This window comes from Ictidomys tridecemlineatus, chromosome 6, assembly GCF_052094955.1.
Source record: "Ictidomys tridecemlineatus isolate mIctTri1 chromosome 6, mIctTri1.hap1, whole genome shotgun sequence".
Taxonomy (NCBI): Eukaryota; Metazoa; Chordata; class Mammalia; order Rodentia; family Sciuridae; genus Ictidomys; species Ictidomys tridecemlineatus.
The window spans coordinates 44861643-44880375 of record NC_135482.1 but is presented as its reverse complement, the minus strand read 5'-3'; the positions used below and the strand labels follow the sequence as shown (position 1 = coordinate 44880375).

Sequence of the window (18733 nt, the reverse complement as noted above, 5' to 3'; positions counted from 1 at the left end):
TATTATTATTATAATGTGTGTACTATAAATGTATATTATAGCTATATCTACTATTAAATAGATACACATTATATGAATGATGAAATATCATGCATAGAATTTATGGAAGAAATACATGTTTTACAATAAAAGGATTTTTGAATGTTAGTGATGAAAAAGTAGATTACAAAACAGTGTGATTCCATATTTGAAAAATAAAAATGTTTGTTTTTATGTATGTATGCACCCTCACCCCCCTGCCCCCCGCCCAGATTTTCTCTCTTTCTTTGTAACTTCTTCCATTATGTGTGATTTTTAGCTACATTATTCTTGAATAAATTATAGTAACAGGGCTTCAGTTGAAAAATGCAAGAGGATGTGAGATTTGGTTTGGGGGTTCATGTAAATTTAAAATTTGTATATGGAAGCAGACAAAATACAAAGGAAAGATAAATGACAAGATGAAAAACACACACCATTGATTTTATTTTTGATTACCTGTAGCTTCTAAATTTTCTCCAATAAAGATAGCTTATTTTTGTGGTGAGAGAAAACCCAGAAGCATTACTTTAAAATAAGTGCTCTGTGAAAGACTAAATAATGCAACCGGGCTCTGGATGTCTCTGACTTTCTCCATTTCATACTCTTCATAACTGGTGGAAAATGCCTACTTGTACAAATCATTTCAGGTCACATTACTCAAAAGGATCTGTAGTCATTAATTGGGCAGTTCTTTATTGAGCACCTGCCACAGGCAAGCTCTGCTCTGAGTTCTGAGAATGCAGTCAGCGTGAGCATAACCCCTGCTGGGTTGGAGCTTGCTCCTGGTGACGTCTTTGGAAGGCATCACACAGTGCTGTGGTGGGTGCATTTGCTGCTTAGTTTTGAGGTGGTATCTGCCTCCCCAGCCCTGGAGCTTGCTTCCATTCAGCTTTATCTTCCATACTCTTCGGATGTACTGAAAGTTTTCTTGTGACTCATGTCAAACACCTTGCCCTTCAGTGTTTGTCAACTAATGTTTATTTGATTTTGCAGAGCAGCTATTACAGAAAAGTAACAACACAGATTTATGGTATTAACATTTTGCAGGACTTCAAAATTTCCATTGGAGATGTGCTGAGCATCTTCAAGTACTGCAGAATTGTCTTTGTTTTCAGAAAGATGAATTCAGATGTGAATTGTCAGAAGGTTGTTACCAAGGAAGTCTTCTTTAAAAACACAGAATCAGAAACTAGAATGAGGAAATAACTACAAATACAGGAAAAGTTAAAATAATTTCAAGTGAATAATCAATTCTATGCTAATAAGTTTGAAAACCTAGGTGAGATGGTGATTCTCTAGAATAATTCAAACTTCCAAAATAAAACAATCCCATAGAGACTAAAAAAAAAAAAAAAAAAAATAGACTACTCACCATAGAGGAAATAGAGAAAGTTCTTAAGGAACCATAATTGTAAATGTTTCCAGGTCAATTGTGTGAAAATAGGGAACTTAACCCCTACTTTAAACTATGCCAGATAACATAGAAATAGTAAAACTTCCCGATTCTTTTATAATTTTAGGATTACATTAAAACAAAAACTCATTATAATATATGAAAATTACCAGATAGTGTCTCTCAATAATATTTTAATGTCCTACATGAAATAATAATAGTAATCTTGGTGTTAGAACTACCAGAAGTTGTAAATTTTATTTTTGTTTATCTATATTTTCTAAAACATTTTTTCTAGAGTCACATACCTCATCCTATAAGCCTGAGCCCACACGATAGTAGTGGTGGTTTTGTTTCAGTGATTACAATGTCTGCAGATGATGGTTCTCCATCGAAGCAGGTCTAATTGTATTAATTTTCACAGATGGATTTCATAAAAATTACATATTGCTAGGTAGGAAATGTAGCTAACACACCAAAAATTAAATCAAGATAGACAAATGAGGGGGTGGGCATTGTGTGACCAAGATTTAATTTCCTCACCAAATTCTTTACCATCAGGGAGAAAATGACTAAAATGGTCAGAGATCATTGATGGTCCCTTCACAGGAAAGAAACGACTTAAAAACAAAAATGAAAGCAAGAAGCCTGTGGTTTACCCATCAGAAAGTTTCTTGGTAGCCAGTTTTGTTTGTTTTTGTTTTTTTTAAGATGTGGAAAGATGGTCTGTAAACCCCTGGTGTACAGTCTCTTTGGAACACTACAATTGTAATTTATGAAGATGTACACTCTTTCATTCTATTCTTAAACATGTATGCCTAGATACCTGTGAAAATGAGTTTGTTTCTTCTTTGTAATTGCTTACAAAAAAAAAAAACCTAGTAAAAGCTTTAATGTTTTTCATTTGAGGACCAATTAATAAATTTTGGCACAGCTATGCAGGGGTTTTCAAAGAAGCATGAGCTGGATCTCCCCTTGCAGATAAGAAAGCGAATGGTCTTTTGGCAAATGAGAGAACAAAGAGCAAGACCCAGGAGAGTGCTCACCTTCATGTTAAAACACAGTGTAGAAAGTGTCAGGAGGAATCACAAGTGGCTGCTAAGCACCGCTGCCTGGAGACGAGGGTCACTGAGGGGAGGCATTTCATCTCATATAATAGTTTTCACTGTTTGCATCTTCACCTGGTATATCCATTATACTTTCTTGTATTTGATTTCCTCATCTACAATATGAAGATTATGATACCTGTCTTCCTGGGTTATGAAGATCGTGAGGTAATATGTGGAAAGCATTCAGAATAGTGCTTCACACTTTGATGAACGATGGCTAATGTTATTTGAAACATAGTTTAAAAAACCAGATAGTACTGCAGCTTTATTTGGGGACGAGGGTAGGATACCTCTGCCCCATGCCCTTTTGCTACCCAGAGACAACTGCTTTTGTCTGTTTTATTTTTTTGCTAATATTTAGCTCCATGTTTTTAAACAACAGTTTCCCTGATGTGGACATTTTAGATACTGTTGAAGTTGCCTATGACAGAATGTGAGGATTTAGTTTCCTTACACCATCCCATTCCACCCTAATTTTTAAAGAAGTTTTTCTTTTTTTATTGATTTTTAAAAAATAAATGACAGCAAAATGTTTTATAGTTCTTGTTACACATAGAAAGCACAATTTTTCATATCTGGTTATATATAAAGTATGTTCACACCAATTCGTGTCTTTATACATGTACTTTGGATAATGATGTCTCCATTCCACCCTTTTTTTAATTTCCTTCATCCTTTAAGTATAATTCTATTACAATGATTGGCTGAATTAATATTGAGTGTTTAACTTATTTTAACAACGTAATGTCCCATTCATTTCTGTAACTTCCCTGGAGCTCATAATCATCCTTTAAAAGTTTTTCTTACTTTGCTATGTACCTTTCTCTTAATTTTCCAAAATTCCCCCACATTATAAAATTATAATTATAAAATTATATAAAATCCCTCTGTCTTATGGTTATTCACAACAGGTAATCTTTTTTTCCACATTTTTTTTTCCCTCTCAACTTCTTGAGACATCTTCTCTGGAACCTTTCAGCCTGCTGCCCAAATTGAACTGGATGTACCTGAGACCTATTGCATCTCTCCTGTGTCTGGTATCCTGCCTTCTTGACTCCAAACCTTCCTCTCTCTTGGTTTATTCCTTTGGGCTCTTTGTTTATTTTTGGAATCCTTCCTGAGAAAGGGTGTATGTATATATAATTTGTAAATCTTAGTGTCAACCAGTTCTGATTCCAAGACTTTAACACATGCTAAGTTATTTAATAAAAACAGTTCATTATTTGTTAGCCAGCCCTCATAAACAACATCATTGTTCTTAACAAATAAATAATCAGATGTTCTGTCCAAAACTATGCTCACTGAACGCAAAATTGTTTCACTCATCAAAACTGATCCTAGGTTTTACTTATTCCCTAGCACACTGCAGAGTCATCTGGGAGTATACATATACATATAAAGAAAAACAGGCCTAGATTAAAATTGCAGCTGGGGAAGGTGATAGTACAGAAAGAGAAGGTACACTTGAGTGTGAGCCATTTGCTTTAGAAACTTACTTGCCTGCAAGACCTGCTTTTGGTCTGTAAATCCCAACTTCATTGTCAGACATTCAGATCCCACTGGGACAAAACAGTGGTTTCTCAAAAGTAGAATAGTCATTTGCCAAAGAAAGGATACGTCTGCTTTATACCATCACGGCTCTCTGTAGGCTCCATATTTCTCCTGATCTGTTGCAGACCTCTTGTAAACTGTTTGAGGCATTGGACTATAGAGGTGAATTGTGACCTCTTCCTTCTCTATAGCCTGGAGCAGGTTTTCCTGGCAAGGTTGTGGGTTACTCAGTAAATAGGTTGGAGTAGCAGTCCCAAATGTTGATACGTGTTTCCTCCAAAATATAAAGAGAGCCAGAAAACATTGTGTCTCTTTCTTAGTTTTCAGGAGTGAATGATAACAGCAATTTGCTTTTCATGGTGGAGGAATTTCCAGAAATTCCCTAAACCAGTAGACCCTCAAAAGAGTTACTGAGGGGTCAGGTCCCTGAATTTCCACTCTCTGGCACATCAGTGCTTTACCAAGGAATCTAGGACACTTTGTACTCCCTGCTTTCCAGGCCCAGTCAGCATGATATCATCGTTTTACAGACTAAGTGATGTTCTGTGGGATTGTGCAGGGGTCAAGGTCCCTGCAGACTAGAGCATAACAGAGAGAACTGATGCAATCTCAAATAAGACAGTAAAGTTCACACCATTTCTGCTAGGTGAAAGCAAACTGCCTCTGGTACTTTTTGTCCACAAAGATGGAGAAAATAGTATTTGCCAGATCAATAGCCATAGAATAATACCACACATAGTTTATTTGGTCCAATAGAGACTGAGTTTGAAATAGTAGATGAAATTGGAATCACCACTGATTCATTTAACAATACAGTCATTCTCCAAGACTTGTCTGCCTTCTTCAAGAGTCAAATATGCTAGTTTAATAAGGGTGAGATAGACTCTAACCTCTGTGACTTCCCCCAGGGATACAGAATTGGCTTATTCATTTTCTATTTTGGGAAGAAGTGGGTACTTTCAGATTTACCCACCATAATATCCTTTACTCCATGAGTAAGAGGGTCAAAATGTGAGTGAGGGCAGTTGCATGTATAATCATTCTCTTCATCTACATATGTACAGCATCTGTCCATTCAAGGTCTGTAGGAACAACCACAGGAAAGTCCATGGACTTACTGGGCCTATGATGAAACTGGAGTCTTAGTTTTCAGGAGGGAATGATAACATGGCACCAACTTAGGCCAAAATCCCATTTTCCTCTGTCTCCTGGAGAGCTCTGAGCACAGTCTTACAGAGTTCCCAGGGACTGGAGTTAGTACAGAACCAGTGTCCAATAATACTTTAAATGTCTGCCCTTTCCCCGCTGCACAGTTACTCTGGTAAATGTCAGTATGTTCCACTGAAAAAAGTTAGACCATGTTTCAGTGGGCCCTACTTAATGTTCTGCCACCGAAAGAAGAGTCTTTCTTCAGAGATAAGCAGCCACCCCCACCCCACCCCTGCCTTCATTCAAGGCTAGCTGGGCCTGGGATTCCAAGAGGTATAAAGTGTGAGCCCTGCCTTACATCTCTTATATCACATTGACTTGTAAGACTTCTCTTCAACAAAACTCAAGGTTTTTTGTTTTTGTTTTTGTTTTTTTCAGATATATCAAAGAGAACCTCCGAAGGTCTCCACCTATTTTAGTCCTCGGTGTCTCATAATCCATTAACCACTATGAAAAGTCCCTGTGGATCAAATTGTTTTTATTATGTTCATGAATTCTGTGGGTCAGGAATTTAGGCAGAGCACCAGAAGATAGTCTATCCCTGTTCCATGATCTGAGGTTCCAGCTGGAAGACGTGAAGGCTGGAGGCTGGAATCATTTGCAGGCTCCTTTTATGCACATAATCAGTCAGTTAATGTTGGATATTGGCTGGGGACCTCAGTTCCTCTCCATATAGGTCTCCCTATGTGATCTCTCTGCATGGATTAGTTTGGGCTTCCTCACAGAAGAGCATTTGGTTCCAGGAACAAGCATTCCCTAGAGAAGAGATGAAAGCAGAAGCTTTGTCACTTTCTGTGATTGAGCCGTGGAAGTCACACTGCATGCATCATTTCTGCTATAATCACAACCTTATCTATGCTGTAGGGAAGAGGAAAATAGACCCCCACCTCTCAGCAGAGGAGTGCCAACATCAAGTTGTACGAGTGCATAGGATAGAATATTTATTGGCGCAGCAATCTTTAGAAAACACCTCCTGCTACAAATAGGAGCCCCGTTTTTTTCTTTTTTTAAATCAATGCATCTTTCCATCCTGATGCTAGGAAACTTATCATGGATAGGGTTTCTTGGTTCCTTTCATGCAGAACAAGTTTTTACTTCATTATTATGTTCTATATAGTCATAAAGAGTACTGACCATCTCCGTAAGGATTTTTAAAATTTCACTTTGGTTCTGGGGATTGAGCCTAGTGGTTCACACATGATAAGCACACACTTTGCCACTGAGACACACCCTAAGCTCTTCCTCAAGGACTTAGAATTGGAAGCATAAGCTACTGAACAAATTTTTGCATGTCTTGTCATGCTTATTATAAATAATAACTACTGAGCTTCATCCAGATTAAAATTCTTGTTTTGGTCTGATTTGCTTCTATTTAGATTCAGCCTCTATTTTTGGCAAAGACAGTGTGTTTTTATTTTCTAATTCTAAAGCTAAATGAACTCTTTTCCCTTGAAGGTGGAATGTCATTCTCAGTTTTAATAATATCGCCAATTTTAGCAGTCTGCCTGAATTAAAAAGTTATATGAATATTATTAAATTACCAAAAAAAAAAAAGTAGCTGTAGCATCTGTACACTTGGTGGGCGAGTAGACATACTCTCTGGAGGGGAGTGAACAACTCATCACAGAAGCATTTAAGGAGAGAGGAGAGGAGCAGTTCTTTAGGGAGTAGCAGGTCAGGTCATTTGGTCGTTTTCCAATACCATCTCCCATGCCCCTTCTTCAAGCACATTAGATGACTCAGTCTTTCTGGAACATCCACACACAGTCTTTGCACATTGTGTTTCTTCTTGGAATGTCACCTTCCCAACCCATTCTCTGACGAGCAAATTCCTGTTCAACCTTAATGACAAAAATCAAAAGTCAGCCTTCTCTCATCCCCCCATAGCTAAAATATTCCCATCCTCTCTTTTAGTCACAAAGCCCTTTGTGGATATGCTACCATTACTATAGCGTAATGTTCTTGGGGAGGTGCAGAGGGAGAAGGGAGTGAGTAATAGCTAATCTTTGTATGCTATCCAGTTCTCACCAACCAAGAATGGTTTGTTGCGTAAATTATCAATTCTAAAAATCTGTCATTCTGAGGCAAGAGCTGTTAAAAATGCAGATTCCTCATCTTAATGAATCAGACTACCAGGAGGGTGGATCTTTTTGACAAGCAAGCCAAGTGTTCTGTGGAACATACTTTGACAAACATTGTCTTAGGCTGGGTACCACTGTAAGAGCCCATTTTAGCTTTGGTTCTTAGCCTTGCTTTTCACATTTTCTGACCTTCAGAGTCTTCCATAATATCATCTTCATTTAGCTTTTTCAGATATGGATATGCATTCTAGAACCACCTGCCCTAGAATTTAATTTTTTAGCTGACGTATAATTTCGTATGTGTTTCTTCAATTAACCTACATTCATAAGGACTCTGTGTGGGTGCATGCATGTGCATGACATTTGAAACATTGTGGAGTTTATAAATGGCTCAGTTATACTTTTTATTCCACAGAGCTTTTCTGATTATATGTTTATGTCATCAAAAATATCATTAGAATTACAAATCATAACTGAAAGTGTTATTACAGGATTTCAAAAAAAGGAGGGATTATGATATAAAATATGATTCAACCTGTGTTCCAGTAGATAATATGTTAAGAATTCATTTTCTAACTAAATTTATTTGGAAAGTATTTAATCATAAAAACCCACTTTAGTATTATGTCTTTCATTATGTCCTCCCTAAGTGAAATCAAGAAAAACACTGGAGAAAAAGTTTCTCCATTTCTATTTCTTAGATAATACTTCACATAGAATCCAAGCCCCAATATTTAGTTAAATAGACCACATGTTTTAAAGCAATAATTTTTAAAATGACTCAGAAAAAGAAGAAAGTGAATTCTGCCTACTCTGCCCACATGATAAAAACACAGTCCTCAAGATACTCAAGAAAAAGAACCCACTCAAGAAAGGTTCTCGTAAAAATGTAAATGCATTGTGGTGGGCCGAAAAAGAATGCTATAATAAACATTGATTAAAAACTAAAATAAGATAATGGAAAAATAAGTAATAACACAATCAAACATTCCACATTGAGTTATTATAGTGTCTTAATAAAACTAGTGGAGATTTTTATGTTAAATTTTGAATATGTTGCTCGTTTCCATCAATTTTCTTCATGAATGCAAAAAAATCAAAAAATATTTCTTTCTCTAAAGCCAAACTCAGAAGGAAGGAGTCATATGTTTTCTTTCATATCTGGAAATTAGAGAGGAAAAAAGGAAAAGAAAGGTGGAGGGGGCAAGGACTGATGAAAATTGAAGGAAGATTAGTAGAAGAAAGGGACAGGGGTCAGGAGGGAGAAGAGAAGAGAAAGGGGAAATTCTGGGGATGATATTGGCCAAATGATATTATTATATTGTGTGTATGTATGAATACGTAACATCAAATCCCACTATTATGTATAACTATAATTCACCAATAAAAATGTGGGAAAATTTTTTCTAGAAGATAGGCATTAAACAACTATATTTTATTGCATGCCACTTTTTTGGTGTGTGTGCTTCTAGAGATCCAACTCAGGGGCTCTTTACCCCTGAACAACTTCCTAATCCTTTATTTAATTTTTTTAGACAAAGTCTGTCCAAGTTGCTAAGGCTGTCCTCAAACTTGCGATCTTCCTGCCTCAGCATCCTGAGTTGTTGGGATTATAAGCATGTGTCACTGTACCTAGCTTCTCCTGATTTTTTTTTTAAAAGTGATCTCATCCAAGTTCTGGCTGCAAACAACACAGGTTCTTCTGAAGGTTGTTTTTTTTTTTTTTTTTTTTTGGTGTGTGTGTGTGTGTTAATGGTATTAGAAGTGGGGAAATGCTTTGCAAATGAAAAAATGATACATATCAGAATTGTGTGAAGAAGTTTCTCCAAGGGAATATTGTTCTCTGTGAGCACAGGCACTTTAGATTGACCTAAATGAAGTTACATCCATAGCGCCAAAACCCAAACTTGAAGACAGAGGCAGGAGCAAACACAGTGCATTTTTCTTGGAACTGATCAGGAAAATGAAAGACTGCACAGAAACACTATGCTGGTTCTCCAGGAGAGGCATGCAGAGGGCAGGGCATCTCCCACATCAGGGAACTCCAAAAGAGAGAAATGGGAAGCTCTACAGACAGAAATGTGGAAGGTAGTGTGGAAGAGTGTCAAGAACACTCTGCAGTCTGAGCCCCAGATTGTTTGCCATGGTGATCTTGGGAATGTTTTCTTAAATTTCTATGTCCTTCCATTTCCTCATCTATGCAGAGGGCGTGATTATAATATTTGTTGGGCTGGGGATGTGGCTCAAGTGGTAGCGCACTCGCCTGGCATGCGTGCGGCCCGGGTTCAATCTTCAGCACCACATACCAACAAAGATGTTGTGTCCGCCGAGAACTAAAAATTAAATATTAAAAATTCTCTCTCTCTGTTTCTCTCTCTCTCTCCTCTCTCACTCTCTCTTTAAAAAAAATAATAATATTTGTTTATTTGGATTAATGAGATCCTTGACATAAAGTCAGTAAATGTTAATCATGATGATGACAGTAATGATGATGATAATGATTTGATGTAGATTATTATTTGCCCCCCCACCAAAGGAGGGATATATTCATGGTGGAGCCCTTACAGAGAATGGAAAACCATCACACTTGAATGACCTAGAAAGAAAAGAAGGCTGTGGTTGATTTTCCCACTTTTGCTTCTCTAGAACACTGCTTTGAATTTTCATTTCTAATGTATTTAAAATTCTCACCATCTATGATGATCTATTGCATAGAACTGAGAAGGGATCTAGAGAGGATCTGCAACAGGCCTCTCAGAAAATTTAAAGACAAATCAATTGGAGAAACAGGATTTGAGAAAATATAACATTAATGATTCTTAAGAACACAAAATTTAGTCTTGAAATTTTTCCTTTCAAGACAGCGTTTTACAAAGTTTTTAGAGTGTTACATGATATTTAACTTATGATATTCTTTGGAAAGAATGCAATCCAGAATACTTAATTTTAAGTATAAGTTTTAAGGATACTTAATTTTATTGTCAAGTTATTTTCTGCAATGTAAAAAAAAAAAAAAAAAGGTCTTTGCTCTCAGAATCTATCCACATTAGCTCTAAATTTCCTAAAGCCAAGAAAAAAAATATATGTATATATATATATTTTTGTTGTTGTTGTTGTTTCACATGAAAAAAATATATACATATGTTTCACATGAAAGCTCAGCATACTTAATACAAAACTTTCCACACTCAGTGAAAGTTTTTGTCTGACTGTTTTCAGAAACATGTATGCGGTCAAATCTTAGAATTGGCATTTTGTAGACACGTTTCTTTTAAAACAATTTCTCCCCCCAAAACCTGAATAGTAAAGAATTCAAATTGAGTTATCTTTCAAAAATCTTAAATATACTTTAATTACTTTTGGTTGTTAATTATCATTTTTTGAAATGTTGAGTCTACCTCTTGTGTCAGGGATAACCATTGCTAAAAGGGCTTTGATGAATTTTTGGACATTTATACCCCACAGCTTCTACCTTCAAAACTGAAAATTTCTCCTTCCTAGAAATACCACAATAAATGGGCACTTATTCTTGCTTTATAAACCAATTGACTGAGTACAGAAAGAAAATATTTTAATAGAAGGAAAGGAAATATCCAACACATTGTAGAAAGTTAAGCAATTGGAAAATCACGATCCTCTTATGGATGTTTTCCTAATGCAAAGTCCAGGCCTCCAGGGAGAGACCTCCCACACTGATCTCCTTTGCTGGCTGGAGTCAGGGCTTCCTCAGGGTTCCCAGCCTCTCCCCAGTGGGCAGGATCTCTTCTGGGAAAATCAATGCAATAGTGTTTGTAGTCCTGCCTTCTGTTGGGTTCTCTCTTGATGTGTCTCCAATAATGTAATCATTGAAATGTAGTGCTAGAAATTATTTTGGAGATTTTACAGGTTAGAAAAAATGAAATCCAGAAAAGAGGAGACATTTGTCCAAAGCCCAACACCTAATGAATCACAGGACTAAAGCCTTTAGTCTCCTTTGCTTCTAAGCCTAACCTGCAGCACTGGAAGAACTCAAAATCTGTATCTCACAGCTTTATATTACTGCTAGTAATAAAAGTGACACTATATGTGCACAGTAGTCCAGTCATTAAAATAGTATTTGTATAACGTTGTAAATTTGTTTTATATAATAGAAAACAACCAAATATATTAAAATTTTAAGCACACTGTTTGTATATTTTTAAGGTATTTACTGAAAATAGCTTTATCATCTTGAATAAAAATGTACAGAAGACCTTTATTAAATCAACAAACATTTTTGAAACTGCATCACTTCTGGAAGGTCCTCAGTGTGAAGACAGAAAAGAAAAACAGCAGTCCTTTGCTCTCAACCTGCCAGCTCCCTGGGGAGGCTGACAGGCAGTGTGAGACTGTGGTTCTGGCTGTGATATCATGAGATGTGCATCCTGGGGTAGCACAGGGGAAGAGCACCTAATAGGCAGCAAAAAGAAAAGGTCCCCCAAAGAGGTGACACTAGACCTGACTCCAAAGAAAGGGATGAAAGAAATGGGACATTGAAAGGAGATAAAAGTTTGTGCCAGGCAGGTAAATGTCACAGCGTGTGGCAGATTTGTGGCTTCTGTCTAGCTGTATCCCAGGATTAAATGAAGATGGAACCAGACAGGGACCAGATCATAGTTTTGTACATAGTGCTCAAAATTTTTGAATTTCACCAGAAATAATGGGAAGTTATTGCAAAATGATTTGCTATAAGTAAAAGAATGTAACTCAAATTGTACTCTAAAGCTAATGTTTGTCTTGTTTTGTGTTTCTGCTTCTTGATATCAGACACCTTGGTAAAACATCTGTGAGTAGAATGTGATAAAATCACTGGAATCTATTTCTAGTTGTAGACCTGACAGGAATCTCAATTTCCTCATCTATAGAATGGAAATCATTAGAGGGCTGTTGTAAGAAGTACGTTGAGTGCTGGGCTTGGTGGTGCATGCCTGTAATCCTAGTGGCTCTGGAGACTGAGGCAGGAGGATTGCAAGTTCAAGGTCAGCCTCTGCAATTTAGCTAGGCTCTAAGCAACTTAATGAAACCCTGTCTCAAAAAAAAAAAAAAAAAGCCAGGTGGAGTGGCCATGCCTGTCATTCCAGAGGTTCGGGAGGCTGAGGCAGGAAGATTGCAAGTTCAAAGCCAACCTCAGCAACAGTGAGTCACTAAGCAACTCAGTGAGACCCTGTCTGTATTTAAAAAAATACAAAATAGGGCTGGCGATGTGGCTCAGTGGTCAAGTGCCCTTGAATTCAATCTCCAGTGCCAAAATAAACAAATTAATTAATTAATTAAATGGCAGAATATTTACACAAATACATTTTAAAAAATCAGTAAAGGGCTGGGGTTGTGCTCAGTGATAAAGCATCCTCAGTGCCAAAAAAAAAAAAAGAAAGAAAAAAATGTACACAAATTCTGTCCCATTCAGTACTCATTACAGTCTCTGGCATATTGTAAATAATAAATGTAAGCTGGAATTATCTTCATCTTTATAAAAGTCTGAGTTGGAGAAAATGGCTTAGGATGCTTAGGGCTCATTTTAACAACTGGAGTTAAAATCAGTTTTTTCAGTGGTGCTGAATCTGTATTGTTTAGGGTAATTGAGCCCCCTGAAGAGATTTACTCTGTCAGCGTCATGGCTAGGAAAAAACATCAGTTAGCAAAATACATTGATTATATGCTTGAAGGAAGTTTTCTGCTGATTTCATTGCCTAAGAGAATGTAAGAAAAGAAAACTTAAGTTTCAGTGGTTGAGAAGTAGGATCTGGAGAAGATCTAGGCATGTGCTTGATTTAATAGTTAAAAGTGGAAGAGGAAAATGCCAAGGTCCACAGATAGGAATTGATGATAAAAATGAACTTTCCCCCGCTCCCTCTGTTGACTGGCAGGCTCCCCAAAAGAGAAGATATATTATGCTTTTAATTTGTCTTTGGATTGTAATTCCTTGTTTATGAAATGTCCTTATATCCTAATGGCTAAAGGTATTTTAGTTACTGGAGGGTTTTTTTGTTTCTTTTTTCTTTGTTTCTTTCTTTCTTTTTCTTTTTTTTGTCATTGTACCAAATTGGAAATTTGAAATATAGTGAAGCAATTTCAATTTGGTTGTATTTAAAAATTAGGTTTAAATTAGATTTAACATCTGCACAGTGCCATTTCCCTGTAAAAATGGACCAGGAGCCAAGGCCACAAGCAAGATGCCAATTACTGTGGGTCCTTGTGGATAGTCCCAATCCAACTACTTTGACCATATTAAGATGGTAAGAGTATGATGGCTGGGGCTCTCTTTGGCAATTTTTCCTGTCTCGTGATTAGAACACCTGAGCAGGAGCTGATGGGTAGCATTGTGAAAACCCTAATGCCTAGTGGTGACACCATTGGCACATTCATGGCCATCAAGATGGGCATTCGAGGGGCTAAGGCTGTAGCTCAATGGCAGAGTGCTTGCCTAGCAAGTGTGAGGCACTGGGTTCGATCCTGAACACCACATAAAAATAGACAAATAAAATAAAGGCATTTGGTCCATCTACAACTACCAAAAAAAAAAAAAAAAAAAAAAGATGGGCATTCAATGCTAACCAGGGCAGTAGCTGCCCTGGTTATGCTTTCCTATCAGTCTAAGCTTTCCTATCATTCTCAGGCCATGCACTGTAATCAAAGAACATCTTTGAAGCAAAATGGAGTATATTTTAATATTCTATAGAATAATAGCTGTACTTTCTGTGTTCTATTTTGTTAGTGCTCCTATATTCCTCCCTGTAAGAGAGAAAATCAGAAGAACTTGGAAAGTGTCATGAATTGGCAACAGTACTGGAAAGATGAGATTGGTTCCCAGCCATTTACTTGCTATTTTAACCAATATCAAAGGTAAGTCAGTATTTACTTGTGGATATTGATGTTGTCTGTAGCCTGTGTAATTTATTACACTGGCAAATCACATATTGTGCCCACTTGACAAAATATGCACCTTGGAAGTAGACTCTCTCTAGCTTTAGTCTTCATTCTTTCTAGCATATGGAGACCCCTTCATGCTCTATAGGATAGGAGAATCTGTAGGAGAAAAACAGAAAGAACTTGTATAATAGAACTTACCCTCTGGAGATACCGAAAAGTGCAGAAGTGCCTTCGTGTAGGACCACTGTATGCTATAAGTGTTCTCTGAGATTACAGATTAAAGCACATAAGCTAAACAGTGTGCAGATTTATCAGCATTTCAGATTGCACAGACCCTTAAACTTTCCTTTTCCTTTCTATTCTGATGAAATGTCAATAGAATGGGTTCACACCATTAAAACTTTACTTGACTTACAAAACTTCACCAAGATTTTATCTCACTCCAGTTAGAATGGCAGTCATTAACAATAAAAAAAAAAATGCTGGTGAGAATACACTGTTGGTGGGATTGGAAATTAGTACAGTTACTGTGGAGATCAGTTTGGAGGTTACTCAAGAGATTAGGCATAGAACCACCTTATGACCCATTCCTCAGTATTTATCCTAAAGAATAAAGTCAGGATACTACAGCTGTGCGTACATACCCATGTTTATAGCAGCACAATTTGCAATAGCCAAGTTAAGGAACCAGCCTAGGTGTCCCTCAAAAAAATAGATAGAGAAAACGTGATACACACACACACACACACACACAATGGAGTTTTAGTTAGCCGTAAAGAATTACAAAAATTGTGACATTTGCAGGAAAGTGAATGGAACCAGAAACCATGCTAAGTGAAATAAGCCGGACTCTAAAAGTTCCTGGGTTTTCTTTTCAAATAAAGGGACCTCATGAAAATAGAAGGGATACCAGTAGGGTAGCAGAAAGTGACCAGAGGAAGGAAGAGGGGAGGGAAAGGGGAGGTATGAGGGAATGAAGAGATGAATTTGTGCTATGTGCATATATAAATATATCACAGTTAACCCAACTATTAAGTATAATTATAACACACCAATAAAAGTTTTTGAAAACTTTACTTGCTTTAGAAGGCACTCAAATTTTGCCATATAGATCAAATCAAGATGATTCCTTGGACTGCAGTACTTCAGTATTCTCCCAGATTAATCATAGTAATTTATGTTTCAAACATTTATTTAATATTTAAAACTCCTTGCTGTACATCTCAACTTGGGCGTACCTCAGTTACCTCCAACCTTCTCTTCCTCCCATGATCTCTCCTTTAGTGATTGGTGCCATCATTCCTTTGTTTACCTATCCCAGAAAACTTTGGTACCTAATTCATTTCCTCCTTTACACTCTTTAACCTGTATTCACCATCATGTGGACTTTACAAACTTCTGTGATGACTTTTCTGTGCCTTCTTGCCGCCACTGCCTTAGTTCAGTTCCCCATTATTTCTCACCCCTGCTAATGCAGCAGTGATGTCATAGTTCTTACTACTCTAGATTCACTGGGCTCATACTCAGTCCTGTGATGGTGGAAATAGCCACATGGTTCAAGATGGCCTTTCCCTCTAGGCCCAGTAGGTGGCGCTGGGTGTCGAGGGGCCACCTCTGTTCTCCACCTGTCCTGTCATGCTTCTTCAGTGGGCTAAACTGCCTTCCTCATGGTAGCATGGTAGCCTCTAGGCAGCATTCAGGAGAGGCAGGCCTCAGCTCTGGAATTAGAATAAACATAACTTCATTGTGTATTCTGTTGGTCAAACCAAGTCACAAAGCCAGCCAGATGCATGGCATGTTGACAGATGACTCCTCCTGTTAGGAAGAGCTGCAAAGGATTTGTGGCCATATTTAATCCACCACAGCATGCAAGTTTCCTCAAAATCTGACCCAGTCTACCACCCCTCCAGCCTTATCTCCCTGCTTAAATGCTTTGCAGTAGCTTTCTGAACTATACAGTTTCAAGAATATCTCATACTTTCATACCCGTGTCTTTTAATTTGCTGCTTTTGCCTCTCAACTGCCTTGCTGAGGACTCCTGTCAGATATCACCTTCTCTGGACTACACTCCTTTCCCTGATCCCCAACTTTGGTTTAGTTGCATATCAGTTGAGATGCCATCTGCTACAGGTAAAGAGTGTATTCTTATTTGAAGTAGTATAAACAATTAGAAAATTACCTTCATACATGAAGGAATGCACAGGTAGACTGACAACAGGGTTGTCTGATGCACTGACTGACAATTGCATCAACCAGAACCCATCTCCTTTCTGGATTTCAGTTCTGCCTTTGTGGTTACAGTATGACTTCTACAATTCCAGTTGTTACAGCCAGACACAGCATTGTCCAGATGCAGAAACAGTATATCTTTCCTGGCATATTTTCCTTTGGAGTAGGAAACCTTTTTCCAACTTTGCACAGTCAGCCTCCCACTCTGTATCCTTGTTCAGAGTGAGTTTCCTTTGCCTACCTAAACTAATCACAAAAAGAACAATTAGAATCTACCCCTGAGTGGAGGGTAGGACATTGTCTCCTAAGTCACATGGAGAAAGGAAGGACAACCCCAACTGCCAGCTACCAGATGAGTCTCTCCTGTCCCATAGTCTCCTGTGTACAACTCTATCCCAGAGGTTTGCAACACTCACTTGACATAACTGCTCCAGAGCAGCTTTAAAACACACACACACACACACACACCACTGGCCAATTAAATCAGCATCTTTGGTAGTTAACCCAGGCATTAGCATTTTTAAAAGAATTCAGCTCGGGCTGGGGATGTGGCTCAAGCGGTAGCGCGCTCGCCTGGCATGCGTGCGACCCAGGTTCGATCCTCAGCACCACATACCAACAGAGATGTTGTGTCCGCCGAGAACTAAAAAATAAATATTAAAAATTCTCTCTCTCTCTCTCTCTCTCTCTCTCTCCTCTCTCACTCTCTCTTAAAAAAAAAAAAAGAATTCAGCTAGGCACAATGGTGCACACCTGTAATCTCTGGTTTGGGAGGTTGAGGTAAGAGGATTGCAAATTTAATGCCAGCCTGGGCAATTTAGCAAGACCCTGTCTCAAAATAAAAATTAAAAAGAATTGGAGAAAGAGCTCAGTGGTAGAGGCCCTTGGGTTTAATTTGCAGTACTGAGAAAACAATTCAGTCCTGGGAATTCCGACATATGATCAGGATCTAGAGCACTGCTCTGCCCTTTCACCTGTTACCCTTTACTGGAATCGTATGTGTATCTATCTCCCTAACCACACTGTACACTTGTTAAGGGTGTGGATCAATTATTCTTTGTGGTTGTTTCCTTAATGCTTACACAGTGCCTGGCTCTCAAAATAAATATTTGGTGAATAAATGAATGCGATGTACCAAGTTAATAAGGGAGGGTTCTTTGCTTCCAAGGAATTTGTATTCATTGGTGAAAACAGGTGCTTATGCAAAAATAAATACGATTTCCCCTCCTAGAAATAAAAGAGGGCTGAACACAGTGATGCATGCCTGTAATCCCAGTGGCTCAGGAGCCTGAGGCAGGAGGATCGTGAGTTCAAAGCCAGCTTCAGCAATTTAGTAACACTCAGTGACTAAATAAAATATAAAAAGGGCTAGGATGTGACTTGGTGGTTAAGCACCCTGGGGTTCAATCCCTGGTGGTACCAAAAATATAGAAATAAGGGAAGATCTTGGGCTGGAGTTGTGGCTCAGTGGTGGAGCACTTGCCTGGCATGTGTGAGGTACTGGGTTCAATCCTCAGAATCACATAAAAATAAAAAACAAATAAAATAAAGGCATTCTGTCCATGTACAACTATAAAATTAAAAAAAAACAATAAGGGAAGATCTTGAGAATGGGGTGACTACAATAAAGAAAGCAAGGCTTAACTAGGTATCTTAGATATGTATGTTATATGCTAAGGAGTGGGGAGTTTTTATCAGGAAAGGTAGCTTGGGTTTAGATTTCTAAAAAGTCATTAATGCCTTTAAGAGACAGTCTTTTAAATATAGGCAATAAAAATGCATACAGAGTTTTTTACTTTTAATCAAAGACTGACATGATTTAGTAAGTAACTGGTATAACTGAGTGAGCATTAGATGGGAAATATATGTTAAGGCAGGCAGGAAGGAGAATACTGATGTGAGAAAAATGACATTTTTGAGTGGCTGCCACGTGCCAGCCATTGTGAATGAAATTTTATTGAGATCATGAAATTTCTTACACTAGTTCTAAGTGCTAGTCCCACTCAACAGATGAGGAAACCAAGCTTTAAAGAAGTTAAATAACGTACCCAAAGCACACAGCTATTAAGTTAAAACAAACAAACATACCTGGAATTTAATTAGTCTGATTTTCAGAGTTCCTTTAATTAACCATCTACTAGTCCTGATGAGGGCCTAACTGAGTAGTGGAGATGGAAGTAGTGAACAGGGATTGTTCTATAAAAAGACATTTTAAAGTTTAATGACAGTGTAAGTGATGAGGCAAAGGAAGG

At 37.7% G+C, this 18733-nt stretch overlaps 1 protein-coding gene and 1 pseudogene across 2 annotated transcripts in view; both read left to right on the top strand.

Annotated features, from left to right (window-relative positions):
- Kcnmb4 (potassium calcium-activated channel subfamily M regulatory beta subunit 4) overlaps nucleotides 1–18733 on the top strand; it is a 63449-nt gene that overhangs the window by 15497 nt on the left and 29219 nt on the right. The window contains exon 2 of one of the 2 annotated variants that reach the window (XM_005328746.3): nucleotides 14098–14225. The exons of the other annotated variant lie outside the window; for it this stretch is intronic. Coding sequence (XP_005328803.1) covers nucleotides 14098–14225 — 128 coding nt within the window. The remainder of the gene's footprint in view (nucleotides 1–14097; nucleotides 14226–18733) is intronic. 2 annotated transcript variants of the gene reach the window in all.
- Nucleotides 10486–14091, top strand: LOC120888273 (reactive oxygen species modulator 1 pseudogene; annotated as a pseudogene).